This window comes from Mandrillus leucophaeus, unplaced genomic scaffold (assembly GCF_000951045.1).
Source record: "Mandrillus leucophaeus isolate KB7577 unplaced genomic scaffold, Mleu.le_1.0 Scaffold1178, whole genome shotgun sequence".
Classification (NCBI taxonomy): Eukaryota; Metazoa; Chordata; class Mammalia; order Primates; family Cercopithecidae; genus Mandrillus; species Mandrillus leucophaeus.
Window position 1 is genome coordinate 652,970 of NW_012100076.1, and position 18,956 is coordinate 671,925.

The window sequence follows — 18,956 nt, forward strand, 5'->3', positions numbered from 1 at the left end:
TGGGGTCTAGCGATGTTGCCTAGGCTGGTCTCGAAATTAAACAATTTTTCATAGAGATGGGGTCTAGCGATGTTGCCTAGGCTGGTCTCAAACTCCTGGCCTCAAGCAATCCTCCTGCCTGGGCTCCCAAAGTGCTGGGATTACAGGCGCGAACAGCTGTGCCCAGCTTCATTGGTAGGTTTTGATTTAGAAGAGCCAATTTTAATAGAAAAAAACAGGTAAATGGGCCAGGCTTCCAGGTATAGCTATAGGTGGTAATATTTTTAGGTAACTGGATTTAATGGTTAGATATTCAATTTGAGACTTTCCATTGCAGTACTTAGTTTCCCTAAATAAATGTGTAGCAGCTAAAACATGGAACTAAGAGGCCTTACAAACATACCTGTTGTTAGTTACTGGGTTTGTACAATAAATGATGATACAGAAAGATGCATACGAGCAGAGCCAGTCTAGACTTGACTGCAGTACTATATTGAGTATTGTACTATATTTGTATATTCTATGTAGTTTATTGCTTTGTGAACATAGTGAACATTGTGAACGAGGTGAATCTCACAGAAGATAGTACATCCAGTCCCAAGATCAACATTCTCTCAAGAGGGAGAATAATTTTTCACACTCCATTCAAGAAATCCATCCTGTTAGCGTCCTGTGAATTATTTGTTTCATACATAAGTAACCATGTAATGTTTTTAGTACATTTTCCATCTAATAAAGAAGTGAAATGAATTTAAGTAATAAAGATTAGTAAAAGAAGGAAAATATAGGTTGAGCATCACATTAAAAATTTTTAGACTATTTCTGAAATCTTACAGATCAGACTGACAGCTGAAGGACCATACTGAGAATCATTATCATAGAAGTAAAGGGAAGATGCATGAGGAAATGTAATTGTGTGCCCAGTGTTTTGTGTTTAACTTCACAAAAATGCTATGAGGTGGAGTTGGGTGGATTGGGTGTTTTATCTGTATTTTAAAGATAAAGAAACTGCGGACCCAAACAGGTAAGCAAGCTCAATGGCAAGGTAAACAGGTAAGTTTAGATTCTAACCTAAACCTGCTAGACTCGGTGCCCCAAGGATTTCTGCTGTGTCTTGGCACCGGGTTATCTGAAAGGCTTATTTCTATGAAGGGCCTACGTTATCTAGGAAGGAGCAGTTTATAAGCTGGGCCTCATTTCATTCAGTATTGAAAATGTTTTCACTAAATATTTAGTTTCCTAATAGCTCACTAGTCTGTGTACTTTATTGCTTTGTGAACATGGTGACCATTTAAGTTTAACGCATTTAAGTTCCAATGCATATTTTCAAACTGAAGTGATCCATAGGATTACCTTGGTATAGGTATTTGTAGAAACATGTTTGAATTTATTATTAGTCTTAAGCGAGACCCCAAAACTTCTTATCTTCTACCTTACCTTATTACCTCTACTGCCCTGCGGGTTTTTTGTTTCTAATATTTCAATAAAAGATTCTCTCTAGGTAAGATTCTCTCTGTGGGTCAGGTAGGGTGGGGTTGGAAATAAATCTTTGATATGTGCATCTTACCTGAAAATGTTGTCTTTTTATTCAAATTGATAGTGTCAATTAAATCCACCTAGAACATGGTCTTCTGAGTAGTGTTCTAAGGTTGACAGTAGACCACTTATCTTTTCTCTCTCTTATTGGCTGCCTCTGGAAATGGCCCTCAGGGAAATCCTGGTAAAGTCTAATTGCCTTTAGATTTTAACTACCTGATTTTTTATTTTTATTTTTGAAATGCAAGGTCTCACATATTTGTTACTGAACCCAGCCAACTGGTACCTTCATAGCACATACAGAGAGAAAAAAATATATTCCCAATAAGACATGTCCAACTGTCCAGATAGTGGTGACATTTTCAGCTTGATATGGTAACATGGTCATGACCTTGACACAGCATAAGTATGTGTGCCATCTCATGTGCAATTCTTTATAGACCCAGTCTGGTTCTTCTCCAGTGTCTCCTTTTGGAGTTGTACCTGATTTTATTACCAGTTTTCATCTAAATCCACTGGGAATGGGACCATTTTTTGCTTTTGTTTCTAGGCCAGGAAACGCTTAATCTGGAAACTCTTGTGAGAAGACATGGTGAGAAGCCGAGTCGAGCACACACAATGATGGTGGAGAAAGGAAGAGAGAGCCTGAATTTTTTTACAGTAAAATTTCTATACTGAGTTGCTTGTTTGGCCCATCAACTTTTAATTAAAGCAATGATGTGGAATTTTTAAGGATTCTCAGCAAAGTTTGTCTTATTTCATATGTTAAAGTTTTCTGTAGAGCAGATTCTTGTCTATTGTATTCAGTTAGTAAAAGCTGAGGCCTTGTAGTGGAGACTGCTGTTGTTTCCTCCTGTGGTGAGTCATACAACTTTAGAACTGGGTAGGACCTTCCGGATCATCAGTTCTAACCCCTTCACTTTCTCTGAACTCCTAGTGCTGTGCACTCAATTCTCATTCATGTTGTGATGCCTCACCGCGCTGAAGGACAAGTAGAAACTTTATGTGCCTTCTCTAAAAGTGGGATTTAGTTAGAAGATTTGGTTCCAATTTCACCCTACCCATATACATGAGCTGAGGGACCTTAGGCAAGAAAAGTTATTAAGGAGACTTGGAAAATAGTATCTGAAGGCATGAGAAAGAGACAGTTTGTGCTAAATAAATTTTTCTTTCCCTTTCTTCTCTTCACTATATATTTTTCTCATCACTGGTGAGTCTTCTTTCAAACTTCATTCTTATTCTACCTGGCTGGCCCATGGAATTTCCTCTCATTTTCTTTCCCCATCCCCCACTTCTTATATATTTGTTCATATTTGTCTTACTGCTTAGCAAGTATCTGAAATAATCAGCTAACATTATGGTAAAAGTTTTAATTAATTTGAGCTGTTTTAAATTCTAATACAGAAAAAGGAATTCTCATTTCTTGGCACCAAAAAGCAGCCTTTTTTAAAAAAAAATGTTAATTTTTTCTGCTTTTTAAAAAATGACTAGTCAAGTGCAGTAGTGAGAAGGGAAAGAGTAGAACAAAGAGTTCTATCTATAACTGTGAACAATCAATTGTGATAACTCACCATCTTCGGACCAGGTTTATACTTTTCTGATTATTAGAATACTCCAATCTCTCATTTTAATTGCTTTATCTATTTTAAAAACTCTTTTAAAAAGTTGAAAATGAGAGGATCTTGTCTTTAATTACCCAAAATTTCTAAAACTAATGAAACAACATGATTAACCTTCCATTAATATTAGGGCATTTATTAAAAGAATACAATCATGTTACAAAAGTGTAGGTTTATGTTGAGTGGAGTGTTACCTTAGAAGTTCTCTGTGATTCTCCATTTGTGATCATTTCAGACTCTTTTGGTCCATGAGACCCGTGTGTTCTTTTGCCTATGAGGAAACAGGTTCAGAGTAGTAGCTTTATCTTAGGATCTCATAGCTGCTAAATGGCAGAGTTTGGACTTGAACTCCTAGCAAGTAAATATATCTTAAGTAGCTTTGTAATGTGTTTCTCTTAAGGCACTTACAAATGCAAATATGTGATTTTTTTTTTTTTTTTTTTTTTACAGCCACTAGGAAAACCCACTTTGTAAGTAAGCCTAAGTGAATTCCTTGAAAATAATGGTGATACATGGTACTCAGCATTTTGCTGATCTTCAGAAAGATTTCTGCTTCTTTAACTTGAGTCAAAAGATAAGGTGTGTTTTGAACAAAATAGCTAGCTACAACTGCTAGGTGATATTTCCTAAAGCAGCCCAAGAACAGTGAAAATAAATGTGAATCACCTTCCACAGTCCTGTCATCGCCTTCACCAAATGTATGTGAATGCTAATGTTGCAGCTTTTCTCATATTGCAGTGGTGCAGCTACTTCTCAACAGATGATAGGCACTTGTAGATATCTTGCTGTGTAGTAGGAATCTGAACAGCATGCTCTGGAAGGATTGTCAGCATTCCTTTCATGGCTTTTGCTTTTCTAGTTGCTTCTGGCCACTCTGGCAGAACTGTGGAAGATAGGACAAGTCCGAACTTCCCTTAAAAGAGCTCTCATTTTTATTGGCTTTGCCAGTAAGTTTGTAGGGTAAAGTGTATTGTTTGGATGGGGAAGCCAAGAGTACATTTCTTTTCAAATTAATGCGGCTTTCCTTTGAGCCAGAGGCAGAGTTTAAAAATATTTAGTGCTTGTAAAGTTTTTGGTGGCATTGTGCTAAGTTGTGGGAATTGTTTTTTTTTTTTCCCTAGGAGGAAAACCGTAAGTCATTATAGTAGTATAAAATCATTTGTTAATAGCTTTGAAAGAAGCCACTTCATTCTACAACTCTCTTAGCAAGCAATCTTTATTCTGTTAGGCTTGAGGAGAATTAAGTTTGGTAAAAATTTTCTGCTATTTGGTGGTGAGAGATGAGCTGTTTAGGCTTTGGTAGGGCAGATGTCTTGATAACTGAAGGAAGTACATCATTTTGGTTTTTTTTTAGGGTTGAACTAATCACATATTCAGGCTCTAAATTCTCAATTTTTAGAGAGAAAACTGCTTAATATCTTTCCCTGTCTTAGATGCATATGTACACCTATGGAAAACTTTCTGGTGCCTGGTACCTAGTAGGTCCTTAAAAAATATTTGTTGAATAAATTTTTATGTAAGAAAAACAAAAAGCTCAAACAATTAGCTGTCCTAGGTATGTTCTAAGTATACTATTTAATATATATTGAGTATGTAATTGTCATTAATATCTACTTGTTAGGAACTATATTGATGCAGAATTATTCTTCATATCTCCCATATGAGATTATTGACATCAAACCATCTTGTTTATTTATTTTTAAAGAAATGGGGGTCTTCTGTGTTGCCCAGGCTGACCTTGAACTCCTGGGCTCAAGTGATCCCTCTGCCTCAGCCTTCAGAATAGCTGGGACTGTTCATCTGAACTTCAATCCTCTATAGTTTTAATTAGGCTTTTTATCATTGAAATCTTGAAATAGTCTCAAACCTGAAGTAGATTATAATGAAGGTAACCATATAGTTTATTATGCAAACTGAGACACTTCTGAGAAATTAATTAATCAAAATTAAGCAGGAGCAGCATGTATAAACCAGGCTTGTTCCAGGCAAACTAGGACATGTGGTCACCCTGTTTGTTTTTATTTTTCAAAGTAAATGTTTTATCGAAATATAATAAATTCAGAAAGTCCATATTTTCTAAGTGGACAGCTTGATGAATTTTTAAAAAATGAGCCTCCCATATCAAGAAATAGAACATCACCAGTATCCCAGAAGTCTCCTTCATGTTACCTTCTAGTCACTCCATCTTCTTCCCTGCAAGACCTTTGGCCATAGATAAGTTTTGCCTAGTTTGAACTTTATACAAATGGCATATAGTAGTACACACTTTTTTACCTGGCCTTACTGGCTCAATGCTCCCTTTATGAGATCCCTTCACATTGTGTTTTAGCGATCGTACCTTCATTTTTATTGTTCTTAAATATTTCATCATATGCATATACCACACTGTGTATGTTATACTGTTGATGAACACTTTGGTTTTATTTTGGGCCAATGGAAATGGTGCTGTTATAACCATACTTGCTTGCTCTTTTGATGAACATATGTACTCATTTCTATTGGGTGTATAATTAAGAGTGGAATTGCTAGGTCATATGATATGTGAATGTTCAGCTTTAGCAGGTAGTACCACCTTTCCTAAGTATTATATCAACCAGTACTTCCTCCAGCAGTAAGATGAGAGTTCCAGTTATTCTGCACCCTTATTCTGAGGGTCAGTGAAGTGGGATCACATAGGGGTTTTAACTCAATAACTAATAAGTTGAGCCCCTTTTCATGTGCTAATTGGTCATTTCGATCCTTTTTTTTTTTTTTTTTTTTTGACAGAGTCTAGCTCTGTCGGCCAGGCAGGAGTGCAGTGGCACGATCTTGGCTCACTGCAACCTCTGTCTCCCGGGCTCAAGCAATTCTCCTGCCTCAGCCTCCCAAGTAGCTGGGATTAAAGGCGTGTGCCACCATGCCCAGCTAATTTTTGTATTTTTAGTAGAGACGGAGTTTCACCATGTTGGCCAGGCTGGTCTCTGAACTCCTGACCAGTGACCTCCCAAAGTGCTGGGATTACGGGTGTGAGCCACCGCTCCTGGCCCGATCCTCTTTTGTAATGCCCATTTGTATACTCTTCCTTGTTTGTTCAAACCTTGCCCATTTTTCCATTGGTTTATCTCTTATTGATTTGGAATTTACATATTTATGTATTCTGGATATTAATGTTTTCATTAGATATAGATTACAAATATCTTTTACTTTGGTTTGCCTTTTCTCTTTATTGTTAATGTCTTGGGATAAATGTAATTTTAGTTTTGTCCAGTTTAGCAATATTTTCCTTTTTATATTCTATTTAAGAAATGACTACATGAAAGTCATGGAAATGGTCCTCCTCTGTAATCTTGTAGAAACATAATTGTTTTACCTTTCACATTTAGATCTCCAGTTTATCTGAATTTCTGTGTATAGTGTGAGATAAAGGTCAAAATTTCATTCTTTCTATATGGATAATTGACTCTGCACCATTCTCTTCTTGTCCCAATACTACATTTCTGTAACTTTGTAATACATCTCAATATGTGGTAATGTAAGTTCTCCATCTTTGTTCTTTATGTTTGTCTTGGCTAATCTTGGCTCTTTGTATTTCCATAAACATTTTAAAATCTCAGTTTCTATATTAAAAAAACAGCATAGATTTTGATTGGGATTATATTGACTCTAAGGATGGTAAATTGACATCTTCAGTCTTCCAATCTAGGAATATAGTATATGTCTCCACTTATTTAGATATTATTTAATTTCTGTCAGTATTTAGTAGGTTTTAGAATAGAGGTCTTATATATCTTTTCTATCCCTTTCCAATTCTTGATGGTTTTTAAAAAAATAATTTATTGAGATGAGATTCATATAATATAAAATAACCATTTGTCTCCATCTGTTTTGTGCTGCTATAACAAAATATCTTAGACTGGGTAATCTATAAAGAACAGAAATTTATTTCTTACCATTCTGGTGGCTGGGAAGTTCAAGATCAAAATGTACCAGTTGTTTTGGTTATCTGGTGAGAGCTGCTGCCTGCTTCTAAGATGGCACGTTGTTGTTGAACCCTCCAGGGGGAAGGAACATTGTGTCCTCGCCTGGCAGAAGGCAAAAGAAAAGCAAGAGAGCAAACTAGCCCAATGTTGAGTGAAGCCACTTTTATGAGGCCCTTAATCCCATTGATGAGGAAGGAGCCCTCCTGCCCTTATCACCTCTTAACCCTCCTCTTAATAGTATCACATTGGCAAAAACTGATTTTTGGAGGGGACACATTCAAATCATAGCACCATTAAAGTGAGCAATTCTGTCGCATTTAGTACATTCAGTGTTGTGCAACTGCCACCTCTATCTAATTCCAAAATGTTTCATCATTTGAAAGTAAAACTCCTTTAGCAGTTTCTCTATACTCTCTATTCCCATATGCCACAGGCACAGGCAACTACCAATTTGCATTCTGTCTCTGTAGATTTATCTGTTTTGGATATTTCATATGAAAGGAATCATACAATATGTGACCTTTGGTGTCCGACTTCTTTCACTTGATATGTTTTTGAGGTTCATTCATACTGTAGTAAGTATCAGAACTTTGTTCTTTTTTATGGCTCAGTAGTATTCTGTTGTATGTGTATACCACAACTTGTTTATTCATTTGCTGATTGACATGTGAGTTATTAGTGCCATTTGGCTGTTGTGAGCAGTGCTGCTGTAGATTGAGTGTCCCTAATCAAAAAATATGAAATTCAGAATGCTCCAAAATTCAAAACTTTTGGCTGGGTGCAGTGGCTCATGCCGGTAATCCTAGCACTTTGGGAGGCCAAAGTGGGTGGATCACTTGAGGTCAGGAGTTCAAGATCAGCCTGGCCAACATGGAGAAACCCCATCTCTACTAAAAATACAAAAATTATCTGGGCATGGTGGCGGGCACCTGTAGTCACAGCTATTCAGAGGCTGAGGCGGGAGACTCACTTGAACCCAGGAAGTGGAGGTTGCAGTGAGCCGAGATCGCGTCACTATACTCTAGCCTGGGTGACAAAGTGAGACTCTATCCAAAAAGAAAAACTTTTAAGCACCAAGGTGATGCTCAAAGGAAATGCTTCCAGATTTCAGATGTTCAGATGTTCAGATACTGGGGATGTTCAACCAGTAAGCATAATGCAAATATTCCAAATTTGAAAAAAATCTGAACTATGAAATACTTCTGATCCAAAGCATTTCGGATAGGGGATAATTAACCTTACAAACCTGTGTCAACTTGTTTGAGTACTGTTTTCAATTTTTTGGTGTGTTTACCTAGGAGTGGAATTGCTGGATCATACTATAATTCCGTTTAACTTTTTAAGGAACTGCCAAACGTTTTTCCACAGGAGCTGAGCCATTTTACAGTCTCACCAACAGTGTATGATTGTTCTAATTTTTGTACGTCTTCACCAACACTTACTTTTTCTGTAATTTTGGTGTTTTGTAGTGTTTTAAGTGGTGTAATTTTGAGTTTAAAATTTTTCACTATTTGTTGTTGGTATATAGAAATACATTTTTTCTCCATATAAACCTTGTAATCTGGTGACCTTCTTAAAGTCACTTGGGGGCTATTAATTTTAATAGTCTATTTATTGGATTTTGTACTTACACCTGAATTTCCAGTTTCTAAGTGCTTTCATATTATTTGTTTCCTTTTTTAGTAATTATGGATGCAGCAGTCTTGTGAACAACTTGGAGAATATAGGAATTTAAGTTTTCTTAACATTTTTCCTTACCTTAGTTTCCTTTGTAGTTCTATTGCTTTTCATTTTGGTCTTTCTTTATTTTGTAGGTATTTTTCTTTAAAATATCTGGTGATCTGTGGTTATCTATTCGTATTTATAATGGAATAGGGTGTTTGGTTTTGGTAGCTGATACTGGCTTCCTTTAGTTTTTTGAGGTCTATTTCCTCAAAAGAGCTTTTTCACAGATGGTATGGTTGAGAGCTCTGCATGAGTTTCCTTTTAGGTGGGGATATCCAAGCTTTTGGCTTCCCTGGGCCGCATTGGAAGAAGAAGAATTGTCTTGGGCCACACATAAACTACACTGACACTCATGACAGCTGATGAGCTAAAACAAACACACAAAATCACAAAAAAAACTAATGATGGTTTAAGAAAGTTTATGAATTTATGTTGGGCTGCATTCAAAGCCATCCTGGGCCATGGGTTGGACAAGCTTGCATTAAGGCCAGAAGCAGAGGCTGAGGACCTAAAATGTATTCTGAGTGCTGTAAATGCTTTTTTCTTTTGAAAGTTTTTGTTAGCTCTCTCCTGATCCACTGCCTTCCCCACCTTCAATTGTGGAGGTTTGAAGCAACCATCAGGATCAGTTCCACTTCTATTTTGTCCCTGGTACCCATGCTGGATGCTCTTCTCAATCAGATCTAGATACTAAGCCCGGGAGCCAAAGTTTATGCAGAAAGTAAGACTGTCATGAGTAGCTCTGCTGTTCTATGAACAGTCTTTTAATTACCTTGATTTCCTTATGCTTTAGTCCAGCTTCTGGATCCTGACCTTGGTGTTTTCTCCCAGGTTCCATTTAGGGGACTGGTAAAAAGAGCTCTTGCCTCGTTATAGTCCTTTCCTGTGCTTGTTTTGCTTGGGTTGCTGTTTCTTTTGGTATGGCTATTCTACCAATTCAGTCTTACCTATTTCTTCTAGAAATTCTTCTATTTCTTTTCTTTCTTCCTTTTTGTTTGGCTTGGTTTAATGGAGCTATTTTTTCCAGGTTGTTAATGGGAATATATATATTTTTTAATTATGAAAAATTTGGACATAAATCACATGTATCTACTCCCCAGCTTAAATAAAACATAAATACAATTCAAACTCCTTATTCTGTCTCTGGTTGTATTACACTCCCTCTCATGCATCTATTAATATTTTTCTATCTGTATGCATTTCTAAACAATACAGAGCATTGTTTTGAATGTGTTAGAGCTTTTTGTAGTGATATAATGCATGAATTCTTCACCTTGTTTTTATTTTTCCTTTCATTATGGTTTGTTTTCTTAATATATCTTTTCTGCTCTTTCAGTGGAATTTGGGTAGGGAAGATAAGTCAGCTCATGTATTTCTTACTCTAACTTTTTAAAAAGGGAGATTTAAGCACTTTTTGGATATACTGTCACTAAGAGACACGTAGTAAAAAGGGCTTGGTGTTACCTCTTCTTGTTTCAGTTGGTGTTGATAGGCGAATATGACACCTCCAGTGTTACACAAACTAGGTAATTGAGTCTTGCTGCTGACCTGTATTTGGTGTTATAAATCCCTTTGGAGTCAGAGAAACACCATTCATTTGTGTTTAGGGTGTAACTGAGATTGAATGAAGATTTGGGTTCTTACTGCTGGAAGGAATTTTTACACATCCTTTAGTACAAATTGTACCAAAGAAACTCAGGTCCAGAGAAGGTAAGTGACTTGTCTGAGGTGATACAAGGGTAAAACACAGGGTTAAAATAAGCTATAGTTCTCATTCTTCTTTCCACTTTACTATATTGAACTAGAGGTTAGAGTCCTGTCTTGTTAATGTTCTATTTTGACTTTTGCCTGCTTTTAAAAATACTTATTTGAATACCAAGAGATTTTTAGTATGTAAGAATGATGGTGAATCCTTAAACTAATGCTTATTTGCCATGTTTTTCTTAGGATCAAAATGGTTTCAATCCCAGAATACTATGAAGGCAAGAATGTCCTCCTCACGGGAGCTACCGGTTTTCTAGGGAAGGTGCTTCTGGAAAAGTTGCTGAGGTCTTGTCCTAAGGTGAATTCAGTATATGTTTTGGTGAGGCAGAAAGCTGGACAGACACCACAAGAGCGAGTGGAAGAAGTCCTTAGTGGCAAGGTAAGTATGGAAAATGAGCACTCGTAACGGAGAAAAAAGTGTGTGCTTGTGTGTGTAATTATTGTAACCGTCAGTAGCTTAGTATATTTCCTCCGTATTCTGAAAAAATTGGTAAAAAAAATTTAGTAAGTTCCTACAGGATGGCAAGAAACTGGATATGACTTGTGAATCACAAGGAGAAAAAGTTTTCCTCTGTGAGTGGCAAAATTGTATAACAAGCTCTAAATTACCTTTATGGTAGGTATTTAAAGTATGTTTTTAGAACATTTGAGGGAGGTTGTTTGTAACTACTAAATAATTTAAATAGTCTTTTGATAATAATAGTAATTAGGTGGTGAGACTACCTACTATTCTGTGAGACACTGTGCTTTGATAAAATTTATAAACACCACTTACTCCCCCACAACAGTATTAGGAGGTAGAGAAGTCACATATTCCCATTTGATAGATGACAGAGGGGCCATATAGAATATAAGACTATGTCAAACATTTTGAGCCTTGGGAAAAATACTGTAAGAAAAAATGGAAATAAGCTGGAGTAAAATTATTTCACTATCATAAGTTTGTGAATTCTCTCAAAGTGAATGAATTTATCTGGCATTTACTAATAAATAATAAGTTGAATCGGAAAGCTATAAGCTCAATTTTGGTACACATAAGGAATCTGACTGCAGGCATATCTCAAAAAGGAATTTCAAGTAGAACATTTCTTTTATAATTAGAATAACACTCATTTGAATATCTACATTCTTATAGGCCTCTTAAAAAATCCTGAAACTGTAGCAACCCTCTTCATAGCAACCAACTAGAGTTTGACTTTGAATGAACTTCATATACCTTTATGATAGTTCTTTGGAATTAATTGTCATATCCCATTAGCATTTGTTTGACACCATGCAACAGATATTCCTCATTATGTTGGTTTTATTTTTTAATGATGGGATGTAAGATTCTTTCTTAGAAGTTTAAAATTTATTATTATACTTTGAAATTATTCAAATTAGTCGACATTAGTCTCCCTTAATCGTTTTTTCTCTCTGATTCTTTGCTGAACCCTTCTGGAATCCTTTGCTTCCCTTAAAACCTATAAGGAAGGAGTCATCAATGGGGCTATAAAACCACAAGACTTGTTCTAAGTAAAATGTCTACATGTGTGTTTTGTTGCTGTCTCTGCCCTTTGCCCTTTGTTTACTCATCTTGGCATTTTTATTATGAACCTCTTGTAATTGGTATGTTTTAATTTTTCTCCTAATATTCCTCTCCCCGCTGTGAGGGGTTATTTGTTCTGACTCACTTTTTATTTTTTAGATGATATTTATTGTGCCTGTTTAGTCCTGGGGGTTTGACTTGTTGCAGGAGGTTGAATTCAGGGATAAGTAAGATACATTCCTGGCCTTTTAGACAGTTTTTAAGAGGGAAGAGGGAAGGAGGAGGAAGTGATAGTCGTGTCAGGAGGAGATAGGAACAAATATTTAAGTTGATGTGCTGGCCAGAATTGAGGGTCTGAGTAAAACATGAAGAAGACTTGGGCATCTTCTTCAGGGTCTTTAGAGCAGTGCTTCTAAAATTTCTTCCACACCAAGCCTAAGAAAATGAGTATTTTCTACTTAGAGCCTGAGGTTTCATTGAACTTCAGTGGTTTAGCCTGAACATACAGCTGTTATTTTCAATATAAAAAAAGTTTTTTCCCCAAATATTTGACTAAACTTGATACTTTATGAAATTATGTAATTTTATCTTATGCCTTCAGTTACCTCCTGGCATATCCTACCACTTAATCCTAAAGCCATGTATTCTCCATTATGTATAGCATTGCTGGTGAGTCCATAAAAATGAGCCCTTTTATGTCAGATAGCAGTGCGTGTGCACTTAAAGTTAGTAGGAAATTTTAGGTATGGTCTACCTGATTTGAAATAGGAATAAAGAACATAATTCCAAGAGCACATACCACCATATGGGACATTGACTTATAGTAGGGTTTCTCAGCTTCAGTACCATTGACATTTTGGGCTGGCTAGTTCTTTGTTCTGGAGGCCTATTCTATGCATTATAGGGTTATCAGGAGCATTCCTGGCCTCACTCCCTCTTGTGACAACCAAAATGTTTTTAGACATCTCCAAATGTCTGTTGGGGACCAAAATCACCCCTGGTTGAGAACCACTGACTTACGCGAATGTCTCAGGTAACAGAAACTCCATTGGGTGATGAAGATTGAATTAAAATAATTGATCATGGCTGGTCACAGTGGCTCATGCCTATAATCCCAGCACTTCGAGAGGCCAAGGCTGGTGGATCACTTGAGGCCAGGAGTTCGAGACCAGCCTGGCCAGTATGGAGAAACCCTGTCTCTACTGAAAAAATGCAAAAATTAGCTGGGCAAGGTGGTACATGCCTGTGGTCCCAGCTACTCGGGAGGCTAAGGTGGGAGGATTGCTGGAACCTGGGAGGCGAAGGTTGCAGTGATCTGAGATTGTGCCACTGCACTCCAGCATGGGTGATGAGTGAGACCCTGTCTCAAAAAAATAAAAACTAAAATGAAGTAGTTGATCATGAAGTAAATTCAGGAAAGAGAATTAAGGATATTAAAAAGGCATTCGTAAACTTAGTAAAGTAGGAACTAATTGGGTACTAGTGGGTTGAAAGCACCAGAAAAGATGGTATTGAGTAAAGAGATGTTGGCTAAAGAAGGGAAGAATATCACATTTAAGATCTAGCAAATTTAAGAGCAGCATAATCATGTCCTTGTGGTAGTGGTATAGATAGCTGATATTAAAGGGAATTAAAGGTCATCAGCAATCAGGAGAATGAAGAAATATGACTTTAGGGTGTTAAAAAGTACTTTTTCAGTCATTCCTTAGGTTACTTTTCCTCTGCTTGCCCTATAAGGATTGATATTCTTCAAGTTTCAGGCTTAGGCCTTGATATCTTACTAGGTCCAGTGAGATGGTTACTCAGCCTCCCTCTGTTTTATGTGAGATGAATGGATGTCCTTTAAATTAGATTTGGATTTAGTTTCATATAGTTAGGATCTTGGGTAGTTATTATTGCTGCTACCTGGATAAACTCTTTCCTATTCCCCGGGCTTCAGTTACGACCTGTATGTGGTTAATAAAATCTATATTGATAGTCTAGCTCTCTCCCTGAACTTAGACCCACAAAGCCAGTCACCTCTACTAGACCTGTCTTCTGGGGTGTCATGTAGGCACTTTACACTTGACAGTTACAAGACTGAATTTGTATCTCCAAAACAGTACTTCTTTCTCTCCCTGTGTTCCTCAGTCTACTGAATTTATTCACTTAACAAATGTTTAAAGTATTTATCTTGCCAGGCAAGATCTGCTCTCTTGGACTTGTATGCTGAGCAAAATAGATATGGACCCTACCCTAATGAAATTTGCATTCCTTATCTCTCAAATCCAGTCATTGGCCAAAATCCTGAATGTTCCATCCTGAATCTTTCATTGCCATTATTTTGATTCAGACCAGTAAATATCTTGATATGAGTAACCACAAGAGTGTCCTAAAACTCATTACTGCCAAAGGATTTTTTAAAAATTATGAACATGCTTGTATCACCTCTCTGCTTAAAATCTATCAATAGCGGCCAGACGTGGTGGCTCACGCCTGTAATCCCAGCACTTTGGGAGGCTGAGGTTGGGGGCATCACAAGGTCAGGAGATCGATACCATCCTAGCTAACATGGTGAAACCCAGTCTCTACTAAAAATAAAGAAAAATTAGCTGGGTGTGGTGACAAGTGCCTGTAGTCCCAGCTCCTCAGGAGGCTGAGGCAGGAGAATGGTGTGAACCTGGAAGGTGGAGCTTGCAGTGAGCCAAGATCGCACCACTGCACTCCAGCCTGGGCAACAGAGCGAGGCTCCCATCTCAAAAAAAAAAAAAATCTATCAGTAGCTCACCATTACTCCCAAATAAAATTCATCTTTTTAACATGGCTTAAAAGACACGGTTATCTGGCCTTTCTTATCTCCATACAACTCTGGCTGCTTTTTCCTGCATACTCTATGTTCTAGGCTGACTGAATTATTTTTAATTTCCCAAGCATGTTAATGCCTTCTGATTTCTAAGGGGTTATACATACTACTTCTTCTGCCTAGAAACACTATTATTCTACTTTGCAATTTCAGGGCCTTCCTCCCTCACTTTTGTCCCTAACTCACACACATACCACACACACACACACACACATTCTGTTAAGTGTCATTTTCTCTGAGAAGCCAGCTTGTGTGTGTTCCTTCAAAGCTGGGTTAGTTGTTTCTCCTATGCAGGCCCATAACACTTATCTGTTATTACTTAGAACACTATATTTTAATTGTACATTTACTTGGACCAACGGCCATTTCATTGTGTCTTTAGAATCTAGAAGGTTCCTGCCTGGCTCATGTGAAATAGTAAGTTTTTATTAATATAAGAATACATTAATATTCAAGTCATGTGCTAGCAGTGGAAGTAGCAGTAGAAGCTATCAGTAGGAGCGAGAAGACTGTTATATACTAAAGTCATCCAGGAAGGTAAAAGTGAGCACTGATGTTATTTGTCTTTCTCCTTAAGTTAAGACTCCCATTAAACCTCAAGTATGAACTTCAAATGTGTTAGTGCAGTGACCTGGAGGTAGCATCAGTGTTCCTCTGTCAAATCTGGGATAAAAAGTTTAACTTGACTCACAATCGAATATGCCTTTAAACTGTAATCATTTTGTGATCTGATTGTCTAGCAAATTTATTCCTTTGGGTACACGTAAAGAATGTTGAATTTGCAGCTTAAATCCTGTATATGTAATACTTCCAAAGTTTGTTCAGTTTCTAGTTTGCATTTGCTTACCAACTTTTTCCTTTAACATGTTGACTTTGTTTTCCTTTTTAAAAATTTGTTCTAAAATTTTAGGTAGAATGTAAATCAAGTTTTTCTCTAATCTACCAAAAGGGAATAAAATAAAAATGAAGTGAAGTGAAAAATTAAGATCTAGATTTTAGAAATCTGAATGATCATTTTAAACATTGTCCTGATGTCTATTGCTGAAGTCTATTCTGAGGGGTGATACAATCTAATCAGCCAAGGCATGGACAGTTAAAATTCAACTCTGAACTACCAGCTTTATGTACTTAGCAAACTCCTTAACCTCTCTGAGTCTCAGATTCCTTATCTGCAAAATGGGGATGATAGTGTAGGACTCATAGGGTGTTTTCTATACAGAATAATAGCAATTAAGAATAGCAACTTTAGGAATTGCATAGTTTAAGTTTCTAAAAAAATAGTCATCCTTGGTGGGAAAAAATGGTGATAATGAGTGTTAGAAAGTGGAAAAATACTGCCCTAAAATACTTTTCCCCTTTGATAGCTCTTTGACAGATTGAGAGATGAAAATCCAGATTTTAGAGAGAAAATTATAGCAATCAACAGCGAACTCACCCAACCTAAACTGGCTCTTAGTGAAGAAGATAAAGAGGTGATCATAGATTCTACAAATATTATATTCCACTGTGCAGCTACAGTAAGGTTTAATGAAAATTTAAGGTAAGTACAGGTAATTATATAATATTTGGACTTCAGTATAGTTATTTAAAAATCTCATTTTAATTCTACTTTTTAGTCAAGTTGTTTTGAATGTGATTTGAAACTGTTTGCCATATGTTAACTGTGGCTTTCAGTGTCCTACCAAGTGTTAAAAGAATTTTCTTCTTCTTCTTCTCAGTTTAAAAACCTTGGATAACTAATACATGTCTATTGGAAGAAGTTGCCATGAATTTAAACATGCAACAGGGAAGAGGCAAAAAATGGAGTAGAAGAAAACTTAGTCTTAACAACTAATAGTGTTTATCTTCTCTTTCTTCAGAAGCCTAAACCCCAGCAGCTTTATTCTTCTAATTGACATCCTATCCTTGTGAAAATAAACAAAATTAGGCTCAGGTTTTACAGGATAAGGTAAAATTGCTTATAAATTTAAATCACACACTTATAAATTAAAATAATAAAGTTTTTTTATTTTCAAACTTTTGTGGTAGTGCTAGGGGCAAGGTATGTTGGACATTAATTTAAAAAATAATTTAGACATCTTTCACGATGCCTGTTGCAAGAAAAAGACTCTAAATGTCCGCTATTCCTAAAAAATGTAATGAGTATGCATTTCAAATAATGGTTCTGAATTCAGAGCATTCTTTTTGACAGTGTGGCTAAAAACACAGTTTTTATAATGTCAATCTAATTGTATAGTCCCATGCCAATTAAAATGGTATAGACTTGGTATAGGTTTCAAAGCTACTTGAAATGTAAAACGTTCTCTTTAAAATGTTTTAAAGATAAATAACTAAAAGGAGGATATTGAATGCTCTAACAAAGAAATGGTAAGTGTTTGAGATGATAGATGTGCCAGTCACCCTGATCTAATTACTATACATTGTATGCATCAAAACACCACTATGTATCTTATAAATATGTACAGTTATGCCAATTTTAAAAATAAAATACATTTTTAGAAGTTTAAAAATTGAGTTCTGAGGCTGAGGTGGGAGGATCGCTTGAAGCCAGCCTTGGCAACATAATGAGACCCTGTCTCTACAAACAAAATAATTAGGAATAAAAAAATATTAAAAATTAAGTTCTGATTACAAAAGGTTTGATATTATTCCCCATATTGTCTTTATCTAATACGGAAGTATAAACATCAGTCAACATTATATAAGTTGACAGTTCAGTGCCAAAGCATTACAGTATGTTTTGCCTGTATTCCAGGTGAGGGCACTGTAATAGTCCCTTAGATCTCTGCAGTAGTCCTTTGTGGGTTTTCAAGGTATTTTCTCATTAATTATTTTATTCCATGGTCACCTTACCTACTATAATATTATAGGCAAATTCATTGTACGCTTGAGGAAGCTGAGGCAGCATTGTAATGGAAGGGCCATGAGCTTTGGAATTACATACATTAGTTCTAATCTTGACCATATGATTTATTTACTGGTGAGTTTGTGTAAGTTATTAACCTCCTTAAGCCTCAGCTTCCTGATTTATAAAATTGAAGTAACATTTCTCAAAAGATTATTTTTTTTTCCTTCAGGAAGTTTAAGTGATGTCTGTTTGCCTGTCCATGACAGGAAATCTGAATGTGTAGCAGTTACTTTATTTATTTTTTAGCTCTTTCTGTGCAGCCGACAGGTAAAATATTGTGCAGCCATTATGTGTTAATGATTCAAAGGTGACAAAAGAATGTTATTAGGACTATAATATGATCTTATTTTCATAAAATATATGTGTAGATGTATTTATGTACATGTCTTCCTATATTTGCTGATAATACATTTATCTTTGAATGTTGCCGTTACAGGTAGGTTTTTAGTCTTACCTGCATATTATTTTTTCTACTATGAACATGTATTAATCTTCAAATAAAGCTGTATACAAATGACTTTTAAAAATTATTTTTAAAAGTAACACCTATAAGAAATCTTAAAGGGACTGATACCCTCATAAACTAACAAAACTCCTTATTTTTTAAATTTAAAATTTTCATTGTGTGTATATATTTTTGTATATAGGTCTAACTATTTGTTTTTAACTAGCATTTCCAAGATTGAGAATGTGATCTCTAATTTTTGGTGCTTTATCTTTTCCTAAAATTCATTAGTGTGAAGTGGTCAGTATAATAGATTTTTTGCTCCCATAGTTCTGGCTTTTATTATTTCCTTCATAGACAAAAGAAAGAGTTCACACAGCTTTATGAAGCTTAGCATGTTTTCATGAAAAGCATATGTAGATATTGGCTAATGGTGATATAGTCCTCATTGACTTAACGGGGGAAGTTATATGCTTTGAAAGGTGAACAGGAAACATTGATTAGGGTAAAACTCATAAAGGGGAAGCTTTACAAGTAGGATCAAAGTACAGCACTTTCAGGGAACTTTCTTTCTGTCCACCTAGGGTAAGCAAGGCTACCATTAATGAAAAGGACACCTTCTCATTATTATTTTCTTATTTTACTAGAGAT

General features: G+C 36.1%; 1 protein-coding gene across 1 annotated transcript in view; it reads left to right on the forward strand.

Annotated features, from left to right (window-relative positions):
- The window catches only part of FAR1 (fatty acyl CoA reductase 1), a 63,932-nt gene that overhangs the window by 14,969 nt on the left and 30,007 nt on the right, over positions 1-18,956 (forward strand). Inside the window, exons 2-3 of the mRNA XM_012001517.1 lie at positions 10,766-10,961; positions 16,317-16,492. Coding sequence (XP_011856907.1) covers positions 10,773-10,961; positions 16,317-16,492 — 365 coding nt within the window. The 5' untranslated portion in view covers positions 10,766-10,772. The remainder of the gene's footprint in view (positions 1-10,765; positions 10,962-16,316; positions 16,493-18,956) is intronic.